This window comes from Schistocerca cancellata, chromosome 6 (assembly GCF_023864275.1).
Source record: "Schistocerca cancellata isolate TAMUIC-IGC-003103 chromosome 6, iqSchCanc2.1, whole genome shotgun sequence".
NCBI lineage: Eukaryota > Metazoa > Arthropoda > Insecta > Orthoptera > Acrididae > Schistocerca > Schistocerca cancellata.
In genome coordinates this window covers 558,462,854-558,480,701 of record NC_064631.1, presented here as the reverse complement: position 1 = coordinate 558,480,701, position 17,848 = coordinate 558,462,854, and the positions used below count along the sequence as shown (strand labels likewise).

The following is a 17,848-nucleotide window of genomic DNA, read 5'->3' as shown; positions in this document are numbered from 1 at the left end:
ACACAGTGATTACTGCATAATAGGTGTAAAACAAAGTGTTGCGCAATAGATAGAGAGATGCTGAATGAAACATGTTTGGCTGTCAGGAGAGTAATGGGTTTCTTTACAGTGACTGTATGCTATGGAGGGTCCTTGCCTTATGAACTGTTCTACTGGGTACATGCCTATCCAGTGCACAGTCAACTATTCTTTTAAACTTGAGCCATAGTTTCTGCAGATGCTCCTGCCCTGTGCTGAAAGTTTCAAGCTCCTCATAGAGATATTACACAGATATTACACTACCGATTTTTTATCCAGTTTACTAAACATATATATCTTTCTGCTTGTTTTAGTTGTTCTTCGTACTTTGGTAATCATTGTTGCCACAAGCACACCATAGTCACTGATGCCAGTTTTGATGCAGACATCCTCAAAGAGGATAGTTCTATTTGTTGCCATTAGAGCCAATCTACTTTCTTTATGACTGGTGTTCCTAACTATCTGTTCTATGTAGTTTTCAGAGAAGGCATTTAGTAATGCTTTATGGGATGTCTTATCACATCTACCACTAACAAAACTGTATTTTCTCAATTAATTGTTGGATGACTAAAGTTTCAAGTGAACATTACAGTATGATTGGGAAACTTGCATACAGGTGAACTGAGGTTTTCTCTAAAGTTTTCGGTTACATCTGGAGAGGAGCCTGGTGAGTGACAGAAGGATTCATTTATTATTTTATCACCATTCCTGACACTGGGTCTTGCCCAAACAATCTCACATGCAACATCAATTTCTATCTCAGTGGATTTGAGTTTCTTGTCTATCCTGACAACTACACCACCTCCATTTCCCATTTGTCTGTCCTTTGGATATACACTTAAATTTTCCCCAAAATAATCTCACTCCTATCAATTTCAGGTTTCAACTGGCTTTCTGTACTTAGTATTATGTGAGCTTCAATGCTTTTCAGGAGTGCTTCAAAGTCTGGGACTTTGTTGCAAATGTTTTGGCAGTTAACTATTAAGGATTTTAATACTCTCACAGGTGGGAAACATTTCTTTTGATCTTACACTGATACTTCTGGGTTTCTTACAGCTATTGTTATCTGGATTGAATAGAGAGTTGCCTAATCTAAAAAATCCTTGTGTGCACCACAGACACAGTCGGCTACCTGAGTAGCAGACTCTAATGTGTAATGTACACTTGACCTATTTAGGAGGACCCTACAGTTCTCCATCCTATGGCCCAAGTCCAGGAAGTCACAGCCTAGCTTGTCACAGAATCTTCAAAGTCTCTGGTTAAGTCCTTCCACTATACTCAAATCAAAGGACCACAATCAGTTCTGGGAACAATGCTGCAAATTGTGAGCTGTGTTGAAACTCCATGCACAAGGCTGGTCTTCTCAACCTTCTCTGACAGTCTCCGGAACAACCAAGTATGATTTCGGAGTCCAGGCGATAGGCATCAATTTTTCCAATGTGTGCTGAAATCTGTTGCTATCTGCACCATGTTCCCTCAATGGCTGCTGGAGTAGCCTCTTCAGCATGTTGAATGAGACACTTGGGTGTACACACTTCTGCTGCCATTTCCCAAAGGGGTACCATCATTCGCCATACCTTTTAACTGATGGTGTTTAATAGACCCCTACCCTTTTGCATTTACCTCGCTCCTCTTGACACCAGACAGAACATGTTTCTCCAAAAGAGGTGAAATGGGTCTAACTGGCTCAGTTTCAGTTTCAGTGAAAGACAGCACCTCAAACTTGTTGGTTAGAGGGATTGGTACAGCACCTTGAGCCTTCCCTGAACGCCATCCACCCTGTATAAGATGCCTAGATCTAGCATTGACATGCCACTCACAATCAAGTGGATGAGAAATGATATATCCTGTACTTTCAGCAGAAGAGAAAGGATCCACAGGAAAGGATAGTAACTGAGATATCTCTAGTAATGGTATCACAGGTACACAACTCTTAGAAGCTGTTCCAACACACTGATTCACAGCAGCTGCCAATCGTTTGACAGTAGTCAGGGCAGTTTATACCTGTTGGTTGCGAACATCAACCAACTCGTCCTGTGTTCAAGAACAGCATTCACACTGGGGCTGCATACTGGCTGGTGCAGTGTATAACAGGGTAGTGAACAAATAACTTTAAATTAAGCCTGCTGATTATCTTTTGATTTGTTGAGCTAAAAAGTTGCTGATCCCTATACGAATTGAAGTACATGCACAAAATGAAATTTCTATTCAGGCAGCACAAAAACCTTTGGTAATAGTTACTAGTTTCCTAAAACCTTTCTGAATTTAATTATAGATGTTAGCAAATTGAAAACAGAGTCAATTTGTGACAAATGCAGATAATATGTAGGGATAACCCTTTTTAAGGGGAAACTAGATGTAACACAATACATTAGTTAGAATATCTGCTACAGTAACTAAATCACGAATGCCAATTTACTACAGATTACTTGTATATTATGCAAAGGACAATGGTAGCTTTCGAAAATTCTCGAAAACTCACATTTATTTGCATTGACATACAATGAAATTCAGTGGTGATGTATTCTTTGGCAGTAGCTCTGAGCCAAAAACGCTGATTTGCTACAAAATAGGTTACATACCCAAAACACTCGTACCAGCAAGTTTTGTAAGTGTCCAAAAATTGTCAAAAATAACCTATTTCTCACTTATACAAACAGTGAAATTAGATAACAATTGTTTTGAAAAACCACAGGCGTACTGTTCTCAAAAATTTTAAAAGAGCACAATTAAATTCAAGTCTACACAACCGATGATAACAGCTCATTCTAACATATGTTAGCCTGCAGATGACAGTAAGAGCTTTCCGCAACACTCATGAATGTTTGAAATTTCACAATACAAATAGGTATTGATGCAATCAATGAACCATTATGCAGAAGTGACATGAACTGTAAAATATGTGAATCTAGAACTTCAAATACAAATACACACAGTCTCACAAAAAGCAAAATCCCAAAGTCAGCTTTTATATATAAATAAAAGGGTGTACTGCACAGTTTTTTTCACTTAGCTGTTTCTGTGTACAGTTCTACACTGGCATGCAGAAGGAGAACACTGTAGTGTGAGTTTATCTCAATCAAAATTGCTAAATTATGCAGCACCTACAAAGCATATCTTCTGCCTGTTGCAGCTAACAATGCATTTATAGGTGAATGATGTTTGTCAGTTTCCTGTAGGTCTCATTCTTATCTCGCGTCACACCACAAAGCACAGCCATAGTTGCTGCACAATTTGTGGAAGGTGGGGCTCTTCTCCTCACAACTGCTAATTAACTACACGGAGCTTGCTTCCTCCATTCCCTGCATCCCCCACTATCAGCAGTGGTGAAAAAGCTTACAAATGGTACAATGATTTTGTGGCCAAAGCAGCTAAATTGTAATAGGGTGCTGGCACTTAATCCAAATAAATCCAGATGAGGAAACTTTTTTTTTATTTTTGAAATTTGGACAGAAAGGAGAAGAAAGGGTAAACATCCAGATTCCATCCATGAGGTTCTGGGGCAATGTGCCAAGCCCTCTTGCCCTGTCATTCAAAACCAGTATACATGCCACTACTGATGATGAAATGTTCCATGTCTTTTGGCACTACCTCTTTCATCATAGTAATCACAAACAAAAGGATGATACTACAAGATTAGCGCACTGACAGTAATCAACTCCACTGAACAGTTACACAAAGAAACAACATTAATCCTCAGATTCAACCAAGTAATGTTAAATGCCTGTATTTTTAGAGCTATAAGTAATATTTAAATAACATGAAAACTGTTCTTCTTCATTTTTGCTACAATTCAATGGAGCATATGTTCTGTGATAATCTGTGATAAGTTGTTAAAACAAGTAACTCATTACTGACAAACATTGCAGAAATGCTTACATGATTGATGAAGGACTCTTGTCTAAGGCATGTCGCTGTCGAGTTACAGAGCAGCTGATTTTGAGTCGGGCCAGATCTCTAGCGAGCCCAGCTGCTTGGTGATGCTGCCCGCCTGCTATTGCAGCTTCCAGACGACGCAACAGGCGGTTTACTGCTAAAGTGTTCATGTTATGCTCTGGAGGAGATGCCTGCAGGTCAGCTGTTCAAGATACCAGTAATCTCATTACAGTTTGTCACACTAGCAAAACAATTATGAAACTGATGTGGCAACCTTTCAAATCATTTTTACAGTAAGACTGTAACTACCAAGGAAAAGGAGAGTGGTTCTTGTAATGGCAAAACACAGGGCTCACAAAATGTACTAAGGAGACGTTACTGGATTTTACATCAAAGGGCAATGTGCAATAGCTACTAAAGCACATACCATTGTGTGAATTATGACTGCATGCAGTACAGTATCTCATATTATCATTCTTTTCTTTGGTTTTAGTCGCTGCAAGTGTACAGTGTACTTATTTTCTCTTTGACCATGTTTCTTTAATTTAGCATTGTGTTAGGCAGCTACACTTCTGTCAGTTATTTTACTTGATATTTACCAATTTCTATTTAACTAAGTTGAAACAGAGTATTCCTACGATCTAATTACAAACAGAAAAAAAAACACAAAAATCCAATTATCAAAATCTACACAATTTTTGATACATAATTTAGTACATGTGAGGAAAAATTATGAATATTATGGAATCTTTCTGTTGACATGTGGAATAATCGGGTCTACTGCCGGATGTTTGTGTCCCTCTGGCACAATATTTCGGCCACGTAACTCGTTGCCTTCTTCAGGTGCTGTTGGAGGATCTTGTCCAGTATTTATGCCCAGAGGCTCTCTTTGCCATCCGCGCCCACCTGACGCTGCTTGTAATGTGTTGTCTCTTCCTCGCTGTTCCCTCGGACGTCCGCACCCGATGGGCACGATCTGTGGCAGCTCTCTGAGGCCTGTCCTGTGTCAGGTGTTCCATTCGCGGTCCGCGCCCGCCAGGTGCTGTTCCTGAGGTTTTTACCCCTCCCTGGTGCTCCCACGGACGTCCGCGCCCGGCTCCGCCACCATCTGTGGTCGTGGCAGTTGTTTGGGGCCGGACCTGCATGCGGCGTTACTTTCGTGGTCCGCGCCTGCTTGGCGCTGCTCCCGAGGTGTTGGCATTTCCCTGGTGCTCCGATGGACGTCCGCACCCGCCTAGTCGACCATCTGCAGCTGTGACAGCTGCCTCAGGCCCGTCTCGCGTCGGCGGCTCTGTTCGCGGTCCGCGCCCGCCTGGCGCTGCTTGTAAGGTGTTGTTTCCTCCCCGGTGCTCCCTCGGACGTCCGCGCCCGACTTGGTCTCCATCTGTAGCAGCTCTCTGAGGCCTGTCCTTTGTTGGGCGCTTCATTCGCAGTCCGCGCCCGCCTGGCACTGATCCTGCAGTGTTGGCACTTCCCTGGTGCTCCGACGGTCGTCCGTGCTTGACTCATCTGTCATCTGGGGTCGTGGCGGCTGTCAGAGGCCCGTCCTGCGTCGGGAGTTGCGTTTGCGGTCTGCACCCGCCTGGCGCTACTCCTGCAGTGCTACTACTTCTTGAGGAGTTTGTTGGTTCATTTCGTTGAGCCCTGATAAGCTCCAGAGCTGGACTCCACGCCGAGCTGAGCTGGTAACCGCTGTCTCGGTTTATTAGGTTTTCTGTGACTTTGATCTCGATGGCCTCCTTTATGACACTGTCCCAAAATCTTGGCGTCTGTGTCACAATTTTTGTGTTGTTATAGTCCATTGAGTGGCCGAGCTCCAGACAGTGCTCCGATATGGCAGATTTTGTTGCCTGTCCGAGTCTGGTGTGCCTCTGGTGTTCTTTGCACCTGACATCCACAGTCCTGGTTGTCTAGCCAATGTATGACTTTCACACTGGCATGAGATGTTGTAAATGCCTGGTTTACGTAGCCCCAGGTCGTCCTTCACACTCCCTAGCATGGTCCCAATTTTGGAGGGTGGACAGAAGATACTCTTTATATCATATTTTGAAAGAATTCTGCTGATCTTTGCAGAAATAGGTCCAGCATATGGCAGATATGCCACCTTCTTCGCCTCCTCTGGCACATCTTGTGTACCCTGTGGTTGACTGGTAGTACGAAGTGCCCTTTGGATGTCTGTGGAGGAGTATCCATTTCTGCCGAACACCAGCTGTAGATGTTCTATCTCTGTGGCCAGACTTTCCGTATCTGACAGAGCTCGAGCCCTATGAACTAATGTTTTCAAGACTCCATTCTTCTGTGCCACGTGGTGGCAGCTACTGGCTTGAAGGTATAAGTCAGTGTGGGTGGGCTTACGATACACACTGTGCCCCAAAGTGCCATCTGCCTTCCTCTTGACCAGGACATCCAGGAATGGGAGTTGTCCATCCTTCTCTAGCTCCATAGTAAATTTTATACTTGGGTGGCGTGAATTTAGATGTTCCAAAAAGTCATCTAGCTTCTCCCTACCATGGGGCCAAATGACAAAAGTGTCATCAACATACCTAAGAAAGCACTTGGGTTGGTAAGTGGCTGATGCAAGTGCCTCCTCTTCATACCTTTCCACGAAAAGGTTGGCTACCACTGGTGATAAAGGGCTGCCCATTGCCACTCCTTCTGTTTGCCTATAAAATTGACCCCCATAAAGAAAATATGTTGAGGTCAGTACATGTTTGAACAGGTCGAGCAGGGCACCATCGAACTTCTCTCCAACGATATTGAGTGAATCGGTGAGTGGCACTTGTGTGAAGAGCGACACCACATCGAAACTGACCATGATGTCAGAGTCCACGATGTGTAGCTGCCTTAGCCGTTGTAGGAAGTCCTCCGAGTTTCGAATGTGGTATGCACATTTGCCCACATACGGGGGTGCCAATATCTTCTTCATGTATTGGGCAGTGAGGTATGTCGCTGCGCCGATGTTACTGACAATAGGTCAACAGGCCAAGTTTGAGCGCCTTAACAAGAAGGTACAACAGGATGGGGACACACGGACAGTGGTCAACCTGAGCGACAAGCAGCTCGATGAGCCACCTCAAAAGCACTCAGCAAGGGCCTCAACTTTGCAGTGACTCCCAGAAGCGTACCTGTTGCAGCCTTCATGAGTTCGGTTGAGCAAGTCATCAACACACTACCTTCCAACGTGTCTGAAGAGATCCGCAGGGAGACCTGCAGGGCACTCACCAGGACGAAGCCCCCCAAATCCAACATCTCGAGCCAGGAGAGGGTGGCACTCAGGCAGCTACGGGAGGATGACAGCATTGTAGTTCTGCCAGCTGACAAGGGTAACTCCACGGTCATCTTAAGCAAGTTGGAGTATGATAGGAAGGTGCAACAACTTCTGGAAGACACTGCTTACAAATCACTAGATGATAACCCCACTGACAAGGTGGACAAGAAGACCCGGAAGTTGCTGAAGGAGACAGGTCTACCTGAACAAGTCACCAAGAAGCTTTATCCCAAAGCACCTGTACCACCCAGACTCTATGGACTCCCCAAGGTCCATAAGGAGGGGGTCCCTCTTCAACATATTGTCAGTAACATCGGCGCAGCGACATACCTCACTGCACAATACCTGAAGAAGATATTGGCACCCCCGTACGTGGGCAAATGTGCATACCACATTCGAAACTCAGAGGACTTCCTACAATGGCTAAGGCAGCTACACATTGTGGACTCTGACATCATGGTCAGTTTCGATGTGGTGTCACTCTTCACACGAGTGCCACTCACCGATTCACTCAATATTGTTGGAGAGAAGTTCGATGGTGCCCTGCTCGACCTGTTCAAACATGTACTGACCTCAACATATTTTCTTTATGGGGGTCAATTTTATGGGCAAACAGAAGGAGTGGCAATGGGCAGCCCTTTATCACCAGTGGTAGCCAACCTTTTCATCGAAAGGTACGAAGAGGAGGCACTTGCATCAGCCACTTACCAACCCAAGTGCTTTCTTAGGTATGTTGATGACACTTTTGTCATTTGGCCCCATGGTAGGGAGAAGCTAGATGACTTTTTGGAACATCTAAATTCACACCACCCAAGTATAAAATTTACTATGGAACTAGAGAAGGATGGACAACTCCCATTCCTGGATGTCCTGGTCAAGAGGAAGGCAGATGGCACTTTGGGGCACAGTGTGTATCGTAAGCCCACCCACACTGACTTATACCTTCAAGCCAGTAGCTGCCACCATGTGGCACAGAAGAATGGAGTCTTGAAAACATTAGTTCATAGGGCTCGAGCTCTGTCAGATACGGAAAGTCTGGCCACAGAGATAGAACATCTACAGCTGGTGTTCGGCAGAAATGGATACTCCTCCACAGACATCCAAAGGGCACTTCGTACTACCAGTCAACCACAGGGTACACAAGATGTGCCAGAGGAGGCGAAGAAGGTGGCATACCTGCCATATTCTGGACCTATTTCTGCAAAGATCAGCAGAATTCTTTCAAAATATGATATAAAGAGTATCTTCTGTCCACCCTCCAAAATTGGGACCATGCTAGGGAGTGTGAAGGACGACCTGGGGCTACGTAAACCAGGCATTTACAACATCTCATGCCAGTGTGGAAAGTCATACATTGGCCAGACAACCAGGACGGTGGATGTCAGGTGCAAAGAACACCAGAGGCACACCAGACTCGGACAGGCAACAAAATCTGCCATAGCGGAGCACTGTCTGGAGCTCGGCCACTCAATGGACTATAACAACACAAAAATTGTGACGCAGACGCCAAGAATTTGGGATAGTGTCATAAAGGAGGCCATCGAGATCAAGGTCACAGAAAACCTAATAAACCGAGACAGCGATTACCAGCTCAGCTCGGCGTGGAGTCTGGCTCTGGAACTTATCAGGGCTCACTGAAATGAACCAACAAACTCCTCAAGAAGTAGTAACACTACAGGAGTAGCGCCAGGCGGGTGCGGACCGCGAACGCAACTCCCGATGCAGGACGGGCCTCTGACAGCCGCCACGACCCAAGGGAACACTGGGGAAGAGACAAAACATTACAAGCAGCGCCAGTCGGGCGCGGACGGCAAAGAGAGCACCCAGCGCCCTCTGGGCATAAATACTGGACAAGATCCTCCAACACGGCAGTCTCAGGTAGAACCTGAAGAAGGCAACGAGTTACGTGGCCGAAATATTGTGCCAGAGCGACACAAACATCCGGCAGTAGACCCAATTATTCCACATGTCAAGATCTCGCCGGGAAAGCCTGAAGAGTTACATCTTTCTGTTAATAAACAAAAATGAAAATAATTTTTGATATTACTTTTAAATAACACAAATTATTTAAGTTATCATCATTTATATGTAAAAGACAAGATGGGCTATAATACGGTAATCAGGATAGATCGCTGGTAACCAAACTCACTGAAAATTCAAAAAACAAATCTAAAGCTATATGGGTAGTTATCAAAAATCAAAGAGCAGGTGAAACCAAACAACATTAAAATATAAACTTATGTTACAAAGGATAAATTATGTCTTGCCCATAAAAAATTGCAGAGACTTTGAACAAAAATTTTGCAGACATAAGTGAACAGTTAGTGAGTGGACTGGAAGAAAAGAACAAAATATCACCTCAATCATCCAATAGCATAAGAAATGTGTCTACATCAGTGCCCCTTTAAACCACAAATACAGAAGAAATCTTATCAGTTATAAAAACCTTGAAAACAGAATACTCATGTGGAATTGATGGAATACCAGATGCAATTATTAAAAAATGCTGCCTTGCTTTAGCTGACCCCTTGACACAGTTGTGCAACAGCTCACTGGCATCAGGAACCTTCCCTTCATGCTTAAAATGGCAAAACTGAAACCAATGCTCAAAAAGGAAATCCAGAAGAAATTTCAAATTATAGGCCCTATTGCCTGTATTTTCAAAAATTTTAGAAAATTGTTTTTGTGTAAAAGATTGTCTGATTTCCTAAATAAACATAATATTCTCTCTTCCTCAGACCATGGTTTCAGGAAAGGCTATTCAACTGAGTGTGCAATATACGAATTTCTTAATGAAATCTATGCTAAAATAGATGAGAGTGAGTTTGTGGTAGCTATATGTCTTGATTTATCCAAAGCTTTCAACATCATTGGCCATAATGCCTTACTGCAGAAGCTTGACCAATTAGGAATTAGAGGTATATACAATGAGTGGCTCAGGGCATATCTATGTGGATGCAAACAGGTGGTTGCAGTGCAATATACTGACTGTAACAAAATCAGCTGCTACTATTCAGGTTACGAAAATGTGAAATATGGCATCCCTCGAGGATCAGTATTAGGACCCATTCTGTTTCTCCTCTATGTCAATGACCTTATATATAACAAGTATTGCCAAACTACCCTCCAAATTTCAAATGATACAAGCTTCCTTATTAGTGGGAAAACAGAAGAGAAACTGAAAGACTCTGCTATCCAAACAATGAACAGTATAGAACAGTGGTTCAGCTATAAAAAGCTAATTAAAAACAAAGAAAAGACAGTAGCACTGAACTTCTGTGGTGTAAAAGGAAGGCACCACCCAACTATAGAAATAGGATAAGGGACAGAGTACTTGAAAGTGCTGACAGCACAAAATTTCTGGGACTCTGGCTCCAGAACAACACAAAATGGAATGTACACATTGAATATATACAAAGAAAACTAAGCAAAACCTGCTACATGATGAGGATCTTAAAAAGTTGTTGCAGCAAAGCCAACCTCTTAAATGTAAACTACTACTATGTGCATTCTGTAATTAAATGTGGCATAATATTCTGGGGCAACACAACAACAAATATTAAACTTTTCAGGATGCAAAAGAGAATATTGAGAATTATTGAAGGGGTAAACAAAAGGAAATCAAGCAGACCCATATTCAAAAAAATGTCAATTCTTCCTCTTCCTTGCATTTTTATATACAAAATGTCAGTTTTCATAAAACAATATAGACACCCAGATATCTTATTAAAAAATGAAGATATACATGCATACAATACAATACAAAAATCTGATCTTCATATGAAGCAGGTGAGAACATCATTGCGCCAAAAAGGCACTCTGCATATTGGGATCAAAATTTACAATAATTTGCCTAACCATATTAAATCAGAAAGTAAACTCAGTAGTTTTAAGGCTAAACTAAAGGCATATTTAATTGATCATTGCTTTTACAATCTGACAGGGTCCTAGAAACCAAACAACAAAAATAAATATGTGTTATGAATATTCTACTTTGTATGTTGTCTCTAATGTTTCTTGTATATATGATTCTTTGCTAAATTACTTAAATATCTAGTCACTAGGAACACAATACAAACTGTATTTTATGTTGTGAAGACTTGTAAAGACTGAAGGTGCCGTGGATAAGCACATCAAAATGATAACAAATTGCTTGGTAGAAGGACAAAGCACTTCTACCGTACTAATCTAAATACACATACACATGGACAGAGAGAGAGAACAGTAGTTGGTCTCTCTCTCTCTCTCTCTCTCTCTCTCTCTCTCTCTCTCTCTCTCTCTCTGTGTGTGTGTGTGTGTGTGTGTGTGTGTGTGTGTGTGTGTTGATCCAGAAGCTAAGCAATTTATCATTCTTTCTAAGCAGCAGTGAGCTCCTCCATGCTTCTTCTCTTTTCTTTTGCTAAGTAATGATCTATCCCCACATAATATATATTAAAGATGCCAATTACACATTACTGATCATGCAATATCTACCTAGTACAAAAAGCTGAGCACACATGACATCTGAATAGTTAATCACATATGTAGTTTCTGTGGGATGTATTATGAAGTACTGAGAATTGGGCCAATGTTTACCTTTGAAATCAGCCAGTCCTTTGGGTAAAGTTAGCTGTGCTGTGAGACGCTCTATTTCACTGTTGTCCCCACTGCTACTATCTGCAGACCTGGTACTTGCTTCTGATGCTGCCCTACTGTGGTCCTTCACTACATGGCGAGGAGATTTGGACTTAGGTGACTTCAGGCCAGATGTTGATGGAAGAGGCTGGTTACCACTCGAAGGCTGCTTTTGATTTTGCTGATTATGATGCACTGGAATGTCTGTCACCTTAGAACCAATTGAATTTTTGTCTGGAGTTGCTGAATGTCTTGACAACGGTTGAGGTGATATGCTGTTCTTGTCCCCAACACTTGTAGCAGTTGTGGTTCCCTGTGCAATAGAATCAACAGAAGATGGTGGATAGTTAGCATAGACATGTGGCATATTAGTTTCATTACCAGTTTTTGTTGCTTCAATGCTTGCAAAATCTCTTGCATGTATTAGCTCAAATGTTCCTTTGCCAATGCGATTGTACTGCTTGCTTGCTGATGTAAACAAGACACCATCTTTAACTGCAGCAGTAGATATCTCTTCTACTGTTACTGGCAATACAGATCCATTTACCTGAGCTCTCTTGACTACTTGCAAATTACTGTCACAGCTTTTTTGTAAGTAGCTGTTAACTGGTTCAGATGTCTGTTCAACTTTCCGTATAACAGAATTTGTTTGAACAGAGGCTGAAACTTTGAGTGGCTTTGAACCGTTGAGTTTGTTCATTGTAATATTTTCTACAGTAACTTCAGAATTGTATGTTTTACTTGTTTTGATTTCATTCAGTTTTGAAGACCCCTCTTCTGTCAACATGCTATTTCCTCTGCTGGCATGGCTGCCTCTTTGTAGTGGAATCTTCTTAATAGCCCCTTGACCGACTGCAAGTTTTGCATTATCCTTTTCATGATTCAAAACATTATTGTTTTGCTTTAAAATATCAATGCTGGGCTCTGAAGCCTTTGCACTAGCCTGACTGGTAGTCCCTTTTGGGCGTTTTGGGAGAGAATCTTTCATCTCTTTTAACATTTCCTTCAACTTCTGTTTCTCAGCTTCATCTGCAGGCATTTTTATTTTTCCTGTATATATCCTTTCTGTTTTTACAGACTTGTTTTCTTTATTTAAAACTTCTACAGAAGGAGAGTCATCATATTTACTGGTGCTATTGTTATTGCTTCCAGCCTGACCAAAGAATGCAATTCGTGCCTTTCTTACTTCATCAACATCTGGATCTTCCTGCAGTCCATTGACTGTAGATGAGCTACTGTCATTCTTTGAAATCAACTGACTTGTCTGTTTCTGATCATTCTCTGTCTTTTTAATATCAATGGCAGTTGCTTCTACATTGCTGATATCATGTAGTACTCTGACATTTCCTGAAGTAGAAATACTATCTTTTACCACTGTCTGTGAACTGTTTGCTTGGGAAACTGCTTGAACAGATGTTACTCCAGCATCAAGACCCAAAGAATCTTTGTCTACTTTTTGCTTTTCTGAGTTACTTGTCCTTTCACCATTTACTGTTCGCTTAGGAACATTCTGATTTGCACTAGGTGGAAAATATCGTTTTAGTTCCTGCTCCCAGTCAATAGCACCTTTAGGCTTATTTACAACTGCATCAGCAACCTCACTTTTCACTTGCTCCTCAACATTTCTCTTAGCTGGACTTTCATCACTGTCTGAAGTTTTCTGGAGATTTAAATCCTTGGTCCCTGCAGGCCTTTCCTCAATATTAGAGGGTTTCCATTTACCACAAGCATCACATGTAAGCCTCCAACGAGGATTCTCAAGTGTACATCTAGGGCATGCCCAGATTGAAGGCTGTCTTGGTTTATGATCACCTGCTATTTGTAATGCTGTTTTATTAGTGGTGGTGTTTTCAGATGGTTTAGCAGAACCATGACTATTATTGGAGGTGTTTGAGGAAACAGGTGTTGCTCTCTGAGGCTGGTTATTCTCTACAATACCGTTGCTGGGCGAAAGGCGGAAATGTGATTTTTCTGTACTCTTTGAAGATGGATGACCAGTTAATATGGAATTGTCAGCATCAGTGGCTAATGGTGATATCTCTTCTTGAACATTTGGTATATTTACTGGAAAGCCACCACCCTCAGAAAATATAGACTGACGTACTGTAACAGATGTGCTTGATGTAGCTCCTGAAATTATTGAATTACTGGTGGGTTGTTGTTTCTGTTCTAATTCTTCATGGTTTTCAGGTGTCACTTTACTATCAGCTTTAGCACTTTCACCAGCAAACGAAAATCGTTTTTCTGTAACTTCCTTGGAATACTGTTTGACACCATCCTTCGAAAAAAATGATGAATTCACTGTCACTTTTGTCACATTACTTATAGCATTGAAAAGAGAAATAAGTTCTCTAGCTGAGCTGCGTTTAGGAACCTCCACATTTTCAGATATGGGTTCTTCAACAACTACATCCAATTTGTTTGCATTTATTTCAGGCTGAGTGTAGAATTTTTCATCATGTGCTGCCATAAGTGCTTGTTCTCGTGCATGTTCCTTCTGCACTATCTCTGCAGCCTCTCGATCGAGCTCACTAATACTTGCAAGAATTGAAACTTGTGACTTCCTCTTCTCTGCTTCTTTCTTTTTTTCATCATTTCTTTCTAACCGTGAAAATATATTGAATCTGCTGCTGGTTACAATGCTGCTTCCATCATTAGATATAGCAACATTGTTTATTCTTGGAATACCAGATTCTGGCATCCAGTCACACTCCTTACTTTTCTCTTTATCTTTCTTCTTCTCAAGACTTTTCATAAAATCTTTCTTGAATCCTGTTATGCTATTTTCTCTTGACACCAAGCTCCTTTTGTACCATGGACGAGGTGATACAGGTGCAGCTTTCGAATCTGATGACCCCGAATCTATCTTCGGCATTTCTTTATTAGGTTTCAAGACCCCCCGTTCTAGTTTTAAAGAATCATTGCAGACTACAGGTTCATTCTTAGCACCCAAATCTGACCTTACAGTTACAGGAGAAGATGGTGGTGATCCCATACTTCTCCTGTCTGCATGTGCTTTCAGTTTTGCAATGTTAGCAATTAGCCTTTCCTTTTCCTCTTGTGATAACCTATTCTCTGTCTTTTTATCATCTGCCTGTATTTCCTTGTCCTTGCTTTTCTTTGCACTCGTTTCTCCTGATTGTTCTATTGCCGGAGGAGGGGGTGCTGGTCGCTTCTTTCTACCGATACTTGAAAATTGAGGACTGTGCTTATCTATAGGATCCGCAATACCATTCGTTGAATTTTTATTTACCAGTGGGGGTGGCGGAGCTCTTCGTTTTCCTCTCACATGGCAATATGCACCAGCTCTTCTGTCTTTGCAGGACTCACTAGCACTCCTTTTATGACGTGGTTGATTGAGACTACTCACTTCACCATTGTCCATACTATTTTTGTTATGCTTGTGTTCCAAAGTATTTGGAAGGCTATAGTCATTACACTGTGGCTTCACAAACTCGGGAGGAATTGGAGCTCTGCGTTTTTTCTTACCAAGTGAATTTAAACTACCTGGAGGAGAAATTGGAATGACATGATTTGCACCATTCAACACATTTGTTGCTCTCTGCCTTCTTGTAGCAAGAACAGGGCTTTCATTTGGAGTGTTCACACCACTTCGTAGTATTGTATCACTACCATACAATTGGTACTTTTTCTTTAGAGTTAAATACTTTTCCTGTTCCCTTAACCTGTCCCTGTTAAGAACACGTTTTTTGTACGTTTCTGTTTCAGGTCCAATGGCAATCCATTTTTCTGGTGGATTTGCTGAACCAAACGGTCGATATGCTGCAGGAGTAACAAAAGCAAAACTGTTAACTGTAGCAGTGCTGAAAAGTGTATCAATGCTACCACAACTTGAACTCTGTGTCCGTATCAGTTTTGGAGTTGAAGGGATTGATGGCAGCACCAAACCATCTGCAAAATCCCCAACTTCATCATCTTCTTCATCTCCTCCACTTTTGCCTTTCTTGAACCACCGAAGAAAGGAAAAGAATCCACTTGTTCCTTTCTCTTTGCGTGATGAAGATGAAGTCTGCAGAGAAGCAGTAATGGAAGAATGTGACTCCTTGCTTATGCTTCCAGTGCTCAAAACTCTGCTGCCATGTGCCAAGGGATCATTTGTGCTGAAATTCTCTAGGTCAATTTCTTCAGATGAATTCATTCTTTTGATGAGGTCACCATTCTGAGATGTGTTCAGAGGTGATTCACATTTACTGACATTTGTCAGTGCAGTACATTGTTCTTCATTTGTATCAAATATTCCAACTGGCTCATAGAAATTACTATAGCAATCATGAAAATCATATACAGAATCATCTTTAGCATCATACCACTGATATTCACTGTAGTCACCTGATCTGCATGTTCGGAAAGATCTATATGATTTTGAAGACTTAAGACTTCTCAGAGATCCACTGTATAGTCTATAACTCTCCTTCCTCACTTTGTACAATGGGGTGGTTTGTGGCAATGTTTTAAAGTCACTGTTCACTTCACACTCTGGCTCCTTTGGTTCCTGTATGACTGAAAGCCGCTCAATTTGGCTTGCTGGGCGCTTCTTCCTTCTGGCGGCTGGTTGTGGTTTGGCACACGGTTCGATAGTCACAGGCTGAAATCAGATTACAGCAAATATCAGCACCACAACTGATGCCCAAATAAAGGTTAGTAGTGGCAACTCCATGCAAAATTTTGCACTGCACACAACCAGCCAATGACAAAAGAGCCAGAGGAGTGAATTTTAAGGTGCAACCTCATATTCAAGATGAAATCAGAGTTTTAACAAATTTTATTATGGAATACACATGTGTAACATTAAACAGGGGAAAGAAGTGAGGATTGTAACCTCCGTGATTCTCGAGAGAAATCTCTCTTTTAGACGGCAGCTTATTCATATGCCACAGATTCTGCTCTGCTGCATGCAACAAGCACATCCAAGGAGCCTAAAGCTACAAGAATTTTCACATATAGCAGAATGAATGGCCTGACAAATTTTTCTTCATAGTATAAAAATGATGATGTGATACTTTTTAGGGGCTCATTTCATATTCTGTGGTAAAAAAAAACAGCAGAAGCAAAACAAGAAAGCATCCAGTCAATTATACCTGCTGCCATTAGTTGCAAAAGAATAAATCACATTTGAATGGAAACTTGAGCTAATACAGCTAGTACACTAAGGGGTTTAATTGGAGTTATTTCTGCATAAATGTAGTACTTCAGTAATAGCTATGAAACAGAAGGCAGTAGGTTGTCCATGCTCGCAAAACTAGTAAAATTAACATGTAATGTTTTTATCATGCCAAAATTTTAGTGATCTATTATACAACTATGCAACACCACAGTATTTCAAGGGAATGAAAAACATATGTACACAAATATGTTACTTTTTGTAGGTATGGAAATGAACTTACACATGACATTTACTACTAGCCTACACAAAATAAGGAATGAGAAATAAGATTTAGGTTTACAATGACATGAACAATATTTCATTATGACCATTCTTTGCTGAAAACAAACATGAAATTTGTAATGTACTTCCAAACATGAATTACATTTGCTTGTGTAGGACTCAAGCAATAAACAACTGTAATAGTTACTGAATACTATATCACAGAAAACTACAAAATATTAACATGGAACTTGAAACCAATCAGTCATTTTCTGTTTCCTTCTCTCGCTCTCTCATGGGACCTCTATAACACTGTGACTTGATCATAAAGCATGTTGTTACATAAGGTGAATAATAATTACATAACTAATACAATAATAACTACAGTGTGGCTGTGTAAGGAATCTGTAGTAGAATAATGAAAGGCTGAAAGCAATATATATCATCATTTTCAAAGGCACACATCAATTCCCAGTCCAGTATATAGACTAATTCTTGATAATCATGAGCAAAGAGTATCATCTGTTTGACTTTTGAACTTGTCAAAAATTCCTTTACCACATAGAAATTGGATCTCTCAGTCCATAACTCAAGTTTCAGCAGTAGGGGCAGTTTGAAGTGGGAAACAGAAATGAGCATTTGGCGTCATTGACCGGGAGGCTCCATACGGGGCAGGTCCGGCCACC

The 17,848-nt window shown here is 41.4% G+C and overlaps 1 protein-coding gene across 2 annotated transcripts in view; it reads right to left on the bottom strand.

Moving 5' to 3' along the window:
• The window catches only part of LOC126190761 (uncharacterized), a 484,901-nt gene that overhangs the window by 60,401 nt on the left and 406,652 nt on the right, over positions 1-17,848 (bottom strand). For both annotated transcript variants that reach the window (XM_049931276.1, XM_049931277.1), the window contains 2 exons: positions 11,738-16,382; positions 3,898-4,096 (listed from right to left, as the gene is read on the bottom strand). In XM_049931276.1, the coding sequence (XP_049787233.1) occupies positions 3,898-4,096; positions 11,738-16,382 (4,844 nt within the window). The remainder of the gene's footprint in view (positions 1-3,897; positions 4,097-11,737; positions 16,383-17,848) is intronic.